Raw genomic sequence first — 9,919 nt, 5'->3', positions numbered from 1 at the left:
TATATATATATATAGAGAGAGAAAGAGAGAGAGAGAGAGTATTGCTATTTAGAAATAAGTTCTTATATGTATTTTTCTTAAAATATAGAACAGGAAATAAAGAAAGAAATAAAGCAAACAATTATCTCTTGTAGTTACAACCTTTGTACTTGGTTGCTGCATGTGGAGGAAGTGAAAACATTTTTTTTAGGTTTTATATATACATTTCAATAACTAAAAAATCATAAATTACTATATCAATACCACAGAATTCCACTATAATTTATCAAGTTGTATTTCAGTCTTAAAAAAATAATGATATTTTGAGCAGACTAAAGACAACCAACCTCCTTGAAATCTTGGTTCGAAAGAAAGAGAAGCCACTAGAGGAACACTCTGAGCTTTTGATTGGTTATTCATATCATATAGAGATGTAAGTGTATATAAGGGACCTTTCCAAAAATGGAAAGAGGTGGGCGGGGTTCACTGTGTTTGATTCATTACATGAGCATTATCTTACCAAATAAAAAAGATAAGAGGTTCTTATTTCATATTCTAGTTTGTCAATATCAGTAATTTGCATTCCTAATTCGTATGAAACTATAGTATTTTGACATCACAAACAAATCATTTGAGCCAGTGCTGCATTTAACATACCACGTGACACACACAAATCGATGTTTAACTGTGTTTTTTAATATTTACTTTTAAATTAAGAAATTGAGTAATGTATAATATTAAAATTTTAATTATAATCTACAGTTTGATACAAACTTATTGACATAAATTCATGAAATAGTAGTTCAATAAAATTTTTAATGCGAGTCAACAAATGCAATGACACGACCTTTCACCCGTGACCTGTTTGGAAAGGGTTAAATTCCGTGGGAATGCGAGAATGTAATATTTCAATTCCTGTATTGTATGGATTTTAACAACATTTTGTATTCCAACGTGCATTCAACAACTTTGTACTATACATACAATTTTTTCATAATATTCTCTCCTCCTTTCAGCTCTTTTCTTGTAGTCTACCATAATTCCTCTTATCTTCTTTTCTTGTTTTCTTGCTTCATGCCACATATTGAAGTTACAGTGCAGTTTGAATTCTAGTGCACAAATACAAAAAAGTGAGCATTACTCTTTTTTACAGAATTAAACAAAAAGCTTTTAAATCAAAAATTAATTTTACTATTTGTTTAACAAAAAGTAGACAAAGTGACACTGTTAAACATGTGTCTATTTTAACAAGCTTGACAAAAATCTCATTTTAAGAACAAAATAACTAAGCAAAATTTATAGCTATAATAATTTAAACCTAAATCTACTGCAGTCAAGTTTTAAGATCTGCCTATTATTAGTTCTAAATCTGTGTGTTTATAAATACTTTAGTTTAGCAGGTGGAACGTCCCTTGTTGTCCTTAAATGTTATGTATGCTATATAAACTGAAATTAGCATTAACTGCTCTTTAGCATACACATTTTCAAAGCAATTAGTTCAACAGTCATTACTTTAATCATTATCAATAACTAATTAACCTTATGCACAAGGTCAATTCATTAGACCAAGCCTGTATTGGATAATTATTGTTTATTATAAGTTATATCATTTAAAAGATTATATAACACATCTCTATAAAAATTCATAAGCTTTTAGTAAACATTACAATTAGGTTGTACATAAAAATTCAGAATTTTTAATAAAGTATTTCTACTAAAGATTTGTCTCTGAATTTACTTTAGTTAGTCTGACTCAAACTAGCATGAGTGCAAGATGATTTACATGTCAAGAATAGAAATACTTTTCTTCATAACATAATTTTCATATTTTACTTACATAACCTCTACAACCTCCTAAATAGTTTTTTCATTAAAACTTTATATCTTATCTGTTATTTCCTCTACCTTAATACTATACAGACTTGGTCCATTTGATTGACCTCGTAACAACCACAAAAAGGTATGAAATACATTTAAATCACCTTTTTTCTTTCTAGAATGACTACAGATTGTAACAAAAACTTAGTTATTTATCCTCTTGATTATAATAGTTTACATGTTTCATTTAATTTTGTTGTTTTATTGCCCTTTGAACCATGAATAACTATTATACCTGTATAACAAAACAAGAAATCACCTGGTGAGTGCGTTATGGTAAACAAAATACTGAATTAAGTAATGCATGTGCAGCTCACATGCAAGCCTCACTGAGAAATATTTTTACATTTTCTTTTTAATTTGTTTTCATATCTAACCAAAAAAAGTTTCTCATTTTTATATTTTAATTATAATAAATTGAAAATATACATAAAAAACAAGTTTAGTTTTAAGAGGGTCTTGTACTTTTTTCCAATCTAATATGAATAATTAACATTGTGGTCATGTAAAAGCAGACAACTTTACAGTAAAGACAACTGACTGTCAATGTTAGTTCTACTACTATATCCAGATAACAATTTTAAAAACAAGTTTGTACTGAAACTACAATAAACAACTTTTTTTTTATTGGTTATGTATTCTACTAGCATTTTCAACAGACTATAACTATTACCAAAATATTTCAAAGTAGAATCTTTAAATCACTACATGATATATTTTTTCCAAAATAATTAGAATTCATTATTTGATCAAATCTTACAAAATACCATTTCCCCTAAAATCAGGATTCACTAGAATGGTACTATTACAATAACGATTGTTCATATTCTATTACATAAATAAATACATTACTTAATTTAGTCTCCAATAACAGATACTCATAAATATAAAAGCATGTTACTGTGTGAAGGTATACAGTGTACAGCTAGACAATTACCCTGATTAACCAATATCACTGACTACCTATGAACATTGATTAGTATCATGTAAAATAGTCAATTAATCAGAACTACAATTAAATCAATTAACCTTTTCTGCACAGCTGTGGTTAATTGCACATTGCATTCTATACAGTTGTATTCAAAATTTCATTAAACAGCATTATTATCAATGTATGTCAATAAACTTGGCAACAGGTTTAGAATCAAATTTTTTTGTATCATCAAGTTGTGATTCCTAATTTCAAAAAGAAATATTTTTTTAAAATTCTCAATCTTCACACAATGTACATATGCTCTCGTTTCTACCCCTTTCAGTTTGTATAACTTCAATAGTATAGCTTTTACAGCTTCCTAATGATACAAACACACACTATAAATAATGACATTGTCAAATGTACAACTTTAACTTTATAGCTTAACTACTTGTTGAGACATTAATATATTTTTCCAACCCATGATATAAACTATCTATCCTTTTTTTTTTCAAGGAAGTTTTCAAAGCCACATGTTCTTATTTGATGTACTTGTTTTAACCAACAGAAAAAGCTATTTTCCTATTTCAAGCTTGCAATCTTCATTTTAAAATTGGCAGCTACAGACTTAGTTAAGAGGAAGTAACAGGTGTAAGTGAAGTTTTTGCTCATACAAATAATGGAATTTGTTTTACGCTATTTATAGCTTAGTTAGATGAAAATAGTTTTGGGACATCCTGTTTGAGAGACTAATATATTTTTTGTGTTCTAAAATGGATATTTGAAAGGTATATGAATTTGTTTTTGTACAACAAACTCAGAGAAAAAAACTAGGTCTATTTAGCTATGCATTCTAGTGAGTGTTTCATGCCGTGCAGTACATTGGTGAACCAAAATCTGATAATACATTTCTGCTGTGGTGTACTGCTTTTCACAAATGAATAAACTGCTTATGTGGTACAAGCCAGGCAATAAAACCATAAAATTAAAATAAATGTGTTCAAATTAGAAATATCATTAATTGAAGATGTAGCAACAAATAATACTTTCACAAAAAAAGGCACTTTTCATTTTCTTTTTGTAACTTTCAACCTTTCATTTCAATATACATTGATGATGTAACAACAGTTAAGAGTTAGGGTCAAGAAAATAATAGATAAAATATAAACTTCTCCCAAGAAAAACCTTTTAATATTCATTAAGGAAGTTCAAGAGATTATGCAACTTGAATATGTAAACTAAGATGAAAATAATTATTCTTATTTTTAACATGAAAATCACATTTCATTCAGTTGACCTAGTAAAGGTTTTGGAAATTCAGACAAATCTTTAGTACAAATTAAATACTCTGTTAAAATTTGATTTTTTGTGCACAACAGAACTGTAATGTTTACTAATAGCTTGCCAAGTTTCCTGAAAACGCTCTTAGTATATTCAGAGTTCTAATATGTATACCTTCACCATTTTGGGGCTAAAAAAAATTGCCTGTGCCATGCACAAAGGTTTAATGTCACAAAAAGAATCAACTAATCAAAATTAGTCTTTCAGATTATTAAAACTATCCAAGTGATCCAAATATGACCATTATGATTTCTCATTATTATTTTTGATTAATTCAAGGTTGTTCATGAAAATAATGAAATTTTGAACTAACTAAAAGTTAACATTTTCTTAAATCAAAAATGTATTTCTTTCCTTTGCCCATCTAAGCATTGGTCTGATTTTTACTTGCTTGCTCCAATCTTTTATCCCCACTTAACTGCCCTTGGCAATATCTGTCTTGTGACACTCTCAACCGATGTCAATGCACCATCTATCCTGGTACTGTGTATAAGCAACTTATTCAAATAATATTTTTTTCAAAACTGATCCAATCCACAGTCTTTAACACTGACTCTTAGTTGGGAGGAAAAGATAAATATTAATGGAAATACATTTTTGATTTAAGAAAATGTTAACTTCCAAAACATACTTACCTCTTCTCACACTACAGCTGGAATTTTACAGTGATAAGGAGGAGGGGCCGGTGATGGCATTACCCATAAAGAATGCATCTGCACAGATCATGGTTATGCCAATAGAAGATTACCATCCTAGTGGGGGAACCACACTACATCCTGAACAGGTATGCTTTTCATCTGGAACCTGATTCATGTGCTGCAGGTGGAATTTGACATGATCCATCATCACTATTGGCCAGACTCCAACCAGTTAACCAAGGTTCCACTGCTTAGGAAGTATAGGGCCATGATGGTGGCTAGGGCACTTAGACCACAATATACATACTTATGAATGGATCCCAACCTGTAGCTATAGAGTGAGGCATTCCGAGCCACTGGGATCATGACAAGAAGGTAAGCAACACTGAAGTGGACAAACTCTCTCCTCAACCTGGCAAAGTCCGAAAGACAACACCTCAAACTCAGAATGATGGGATCCTGTATGCCATACTCAACCTGAGGAAACAGAACTCATCCGGTCTGGAATTATGAACACTCATCCTCACTCTCCAACCTTATGGGCAAGGTGAATTTCACTTGTCCCCATAATTATGGGGAGGATGTGGAATAAACTATGCTCAACCAAGGACTCAGGATGGGACCAATCTGTGTTCAGAATTATGAGGAGACAATGGACCCTCTTCGATGAACAATGTACTTAACCAACATTTATCAAAAAGAAAGGCCATGCTCAACCCAACCGGATAGCCGAGCATCAAATATGAACCAGTATAACAAGTATGCTCCCAAGTATGCTAGTGCCTCTCCTACCAACATCTGGGGAAAAACATCCAGGGTTCTAGGTAAGAGGGCCCCAAACTTCACCCTCTTCTCTAAAAGTGGAGAAAATTCACTCAAAAACTGGAGAAATAACCTCTGTCCACCACCACAGTGACTGGAAACCAAGTGTGGTAAGGACTTCCTAGCTTCACTAGTAGAATATGGGGGTAGGACAAATGCTCGTCAAATGCTGAGGAACAATGCTCTGGAAACAGTGCAATAGGTAAGCCAAGTTCCCAAAGTTTTTTAAAAGCAACCTGACACTGATTTATTCAATCCAATAACTGGCATGATCACCTTATGCTTTACTTATGATAGTCCATGAGTTGCAGTCCAGCATAGTACAGTAATACCATTCAGTCTGCCTCTAGGTGTCTTATGGAACATCTCATTTCTACAGAGCCTGTTGTAATCTAGATAAAGTATATTGTGTTAGAGGTTGCTAGTGCAGAATTAGTTTCATAAAAGCACTCCTGCCTAGGCAACACTCACCAAAGAGTGGGATCCTGTGAAAAAAACAGGTAAGGGACCCTGGAAAATAAATAAGAGACAATATTAACAATGAAGATACTTATACCTACTTATAATCTATCGGATGTGGTTAAGAGAGCTACTAGGAATAGTCCAAAACCCTCACCTCCAAAGAAAGCTGAGAATAAATGATATGGATCAATTTTCATACAAACCTCGACACAGTAACCAGGAATAAATCCTGGGAAACTGAAGGATCTCAATGAATAAAAAGTCATCTATCACCTCTAAAGGCATTATTGTGAACAACGTAACACTTCAAGGCTCTCACTGAACAGAACAAACATTCAGGATCCAATCAGTCAAATGAATCGGTGAAAAGGATTCACCGCCTTCCCTGGCTGCCAGTATATTAGATAATAAGGACCTGTCTGGATATAGGAGGAAGCAAGTAGAATGATAAACCATCCTGTACACATGCAGTGCAAACAGCTCTGACCTGCAACTAAACAATTAACCATAAAGGAAAGGTGATACATGGTACATGAGACTAAGGGCTCAAACTGATGTTGAGAAAGAGCATGTAATATCACCTTAATATCTCAGCTATCTAACCGAAATGGTTGTTTGGTATGAAGGAAACGAAATGACTTCAGGAGGCCATAGAGCACTGGTGGCTCAAATAATTTTTGTCTTGAGTATCTAAAGGTAGTTGATAAGACTGCCTTATATAAGGTGATTGTGGAAGATGCAAAACAGGTAAAAAAACAAGATATAGTTGACACTTCTGGATGAAGTGGTTTCATCCTCCTTGTAATATACCAATTTCCATCGTAGCACTATGCAAAGAATGAGACTGATACATGGTACCCTTAGAAGTTAAACCCTGATGCCGTGTGAAAGACCATCCAACCTCCATGCATAAAGCTGGAGCTTCAGAATGGCTGGGTATATGATGTTGGATCGTGGCTGCCTCAACAGAAATGACCAAAGAGGAAATGGAAGAGGTGAGCACTCTTGACGGTACCGCAGAAGCCGAAACCAGGGTTGAGCTGCCTGTTCTGATGCTACCAACAGCACCCGACAAGGGATTGAACAAATCAAAGCTAGAACTCTAAATAACATATGAATTTGTAGGAAGACATAGAGGTGTAGTCCCACCAAGTCCTGACTGGAGACATCTATTGCCGAGGGTGAGGTACCGGAAACCAAAATGCCGATAGTTGAGTGTTCCAATGAGTGGCAAATGCATCGATCATAAGTGTCCCAAACTGACAGCAAATCCAAATGAAACCTCACCATGCAGCATCCATGCTATCGAGTCAAAACAATTGATCTGCCACCAAATTCATCCCTCACAGAACATGGCAGGCTAGTAGGATGATATGATGGGAGTGAACCCAATAATGAAGATCCCAGGTGCGAAAATAAAGAGACCTAGACTGAGTGCCCCTTTGACAGGAAATGTCAAATGCCACCACGGAATTATTGAAGTGAAACATAAAGAGATAGATCTCAGGACAAGGTGGTGGCAAAGGAACACATATCATAGTATTGTTCTGATCTAACCACCACTCGAAATTGAAGATGTTGATCCTGAATATAGAGACCATTGAAGGGATCTTGTGTGCTCATCTAAAAGAAATGAGGGATTTGAGTGATGCCCACATGCCTGAAAGAAAAAGAACCATCCATGCAGTGGGAGAAGGAGACATAAGTAAGACTAGGACTACCTGCTCCATAGCTTGGAGCCGGATGGGAGTCAGATGAGCCCGACTGAGATATGTGTTGAAAAAGGCACCCAGGTGGACGATATACTATGTTGGAGTGTAAACAGATTTCTCAGCTATGAAACCTGCCTGGGTTGTTCTGAAAGTAGCATATAGGTGTGACATTTCAACAACTGATGAGATGGTGCCAGCAGTAACCAGTCATCCATGTAATGGTGTGTGCACAAGGCTAGGGAATGGAGGTGACAAGAAAAAACTTGTACAATTTGGCAGCACACATATGGTGCTGATGGTAGTCTGAAGGGCAGAAAACTATAACAAGCACAAAATGGTTATGAGGTCAGTCCCATGGATTGAGCCCATGCTGAAAAAGTTAACTGAATTACCAATCCTGGCACATGGACTTTTAATACCCATGGATCCATTGAATTTTTTAGGATTTGTCTGACCCTAACTATGGTGCTAAGATATTTATTATCCTACCAACTTTTGTTGGAAGTCTCTCAGCAATTGCTACATCAATTTCATGATGAGTTGGGACCATTGTTATTATCTACCTTGATTCAATTCTCAGCTTCTGCACTTTCCCTAGTCTCTTGGCTGGTATGGAGGTTGTTCGTCTCCCGTCTGCTACCCTCTGTAAGTTAGGCGAGTGTAAGTTCCAAGAGTCTTTCGAATCAAGGGTTGATGTTGCCTGTCTGCATTCATCCCTCTCATCTTTGGCTTCTCGTCTCCTACAGGTGGTCATAGTTCCACCACTATTTGAGTGTCTCGACCCCTGACATCAGCCCCTCAGTCCATTGGTACCCAGAATAGTTTCTGCTCATATCCTCGAGATTTCTCCTCTTGATCGTAATACTGCCAACAGCAACGGTGACTACTGTATGGCTTTGGGACCTGTTAGGGCTTGGCTCCAATAATTTCTAGACATGTGGAAAGTGATCTATTCAGGTTGACCACAGACTCCATTCTGGAACCCCACATTTCCAGAAGCAGGGCTATCCTTTAAGAGTCTAAACATGCAAGCACCTGGCAGTGGTAGGCTAAAGCATGTTGTTTCAACAAACATGGTAGACAAGACAAAGCTGTCCATTTACGTAACTGAGCAGTAAACTTCCCCGCATTATCAGGGGAGGGAGAACTAAGTATTTGCCTTCAGACCTTTCTGTCATTAAGGAAGGCACAAACTCGAAGACCCAAAACATCACACACTTGATTTATCCAACTGATGAAAAGGAGCCAGAGGCAGCTGATCCAAATTAACCTCATGAGAAGCAAACAGATTAAAGGAAGGTGCTGGAAAGAGTGAATCTAAATTCTCTCCAGAATGTCCAGGATCGCCCACAAGTGCAGACTCGAATCTCCTGGAAGAAACACCACTGGACTGAATACATGTCTACATCTCACTATGAATAAGATCACAAACAGCCTCAACTGAGAGCGACTCCCTTCCATCAACTGTTGAGTGACACTAGATATCTGAGGTGGGATAGGAGAGACCTGATTTGTCTCTGTATTGGAAACAGTAAGCTGGGAATTTATACCATATATGGGCTTGCCAAATGAATTTTTTTATATAAAAATCAACTAGGTAACATGAAGAATGCTCAAAGTATCTCCAATGATCGCAGTACAAAAAAACCCGTTAGTGAATGCTTTGTCAAGAAAAAGTGGTGATAATATCTGAATGAGGTGCTTATATACATTAATAGGATAGAAGGTGTTTTGACGTAGGTGGAAAGTGTCACAAGACAGATATTGCCAAGGGCAATTAAGTGGGTAATAAAAGACTGGAGCAAGCAAGTAAAATTCAGACCAATGCTTAGTTGAGCAAAGGAAGGAAACCTTAGCAGTTGAGTGATAGCTGTAGTATGAGGGAAGGTAAGTATCTTTTGGAATTAGTGTTTTCAATTATTCCAACTATCCAAGTCTCACATGAGAAATTGATTAATTAAATTTGATGATGAGGAATCCACTTTGAGACTAATAATGCTTGGAGATGGCTTGAATGGATAATGAAGAAAAACTTTAATACAAGTTTAACATAATAGTAAATGTACAACGTTTCGACAAGGTTTTGTCATCATCAGGTACAAATAGTTAACAACAAAAAACTACAAAGGAAGTACCACTACTTAACTTAGTAATAAACAACCTAACTACTAACC

At 35.3% G+C, this 9,919-nt stretch overlaps 1 protein-coding gene across 5 annotated transcripts in view; it reads right to left on the bottom strand.

Annotated features, from left to right (window-relative positions):
• Positions 1-9,919, bottom strand: part of LOC106460007 (CLK4-associating serine/arginine rich protein-like) — a 99,564-nt gene that overhangs the window by 81,196 nt on the left and 8,449 nt on the right. For all 5 annotated transcript variants that reach the window (XR_002610658.1, XM_022386596.1, XM_022386594.1 and 2 more), the window contains exon 2: positions 964-1,088. Coding sequence is in view for 4 of the 5 variants with exons in the window: in XM_022386594.1 (XP_022242302.1) it covers positions 964-1,088 (125 nt within the window). In the remaining variant the exon portion in view is untranslated. The remainder of the gene's footprint in view (positions 1-963; positions 1,089-9,919) is intronic.

Source organism: Limulus polyphemus, unplaced genomic scaffold, assembly GCF_000517525.1.
Source record: "Limulus polyphemus unplaced genomic scaffold, Limulus_polyphemus-2.1.2 Scaffold692, whole genome shotgun sequence".
In the NCBI taxonomy this organism is placed as follows: domain Eukaryota; kingdom Metazoa; phylum Arthropoda; class Merostomata; order Xiphosura; family Limulidae; genus Limulus; species Limulus polyphemus.
The sequence above is the reverse complement of the archived record's forward strand: the minus strand, read 5'-3'. Positions and strand labels throughout refer to the sequence as shown.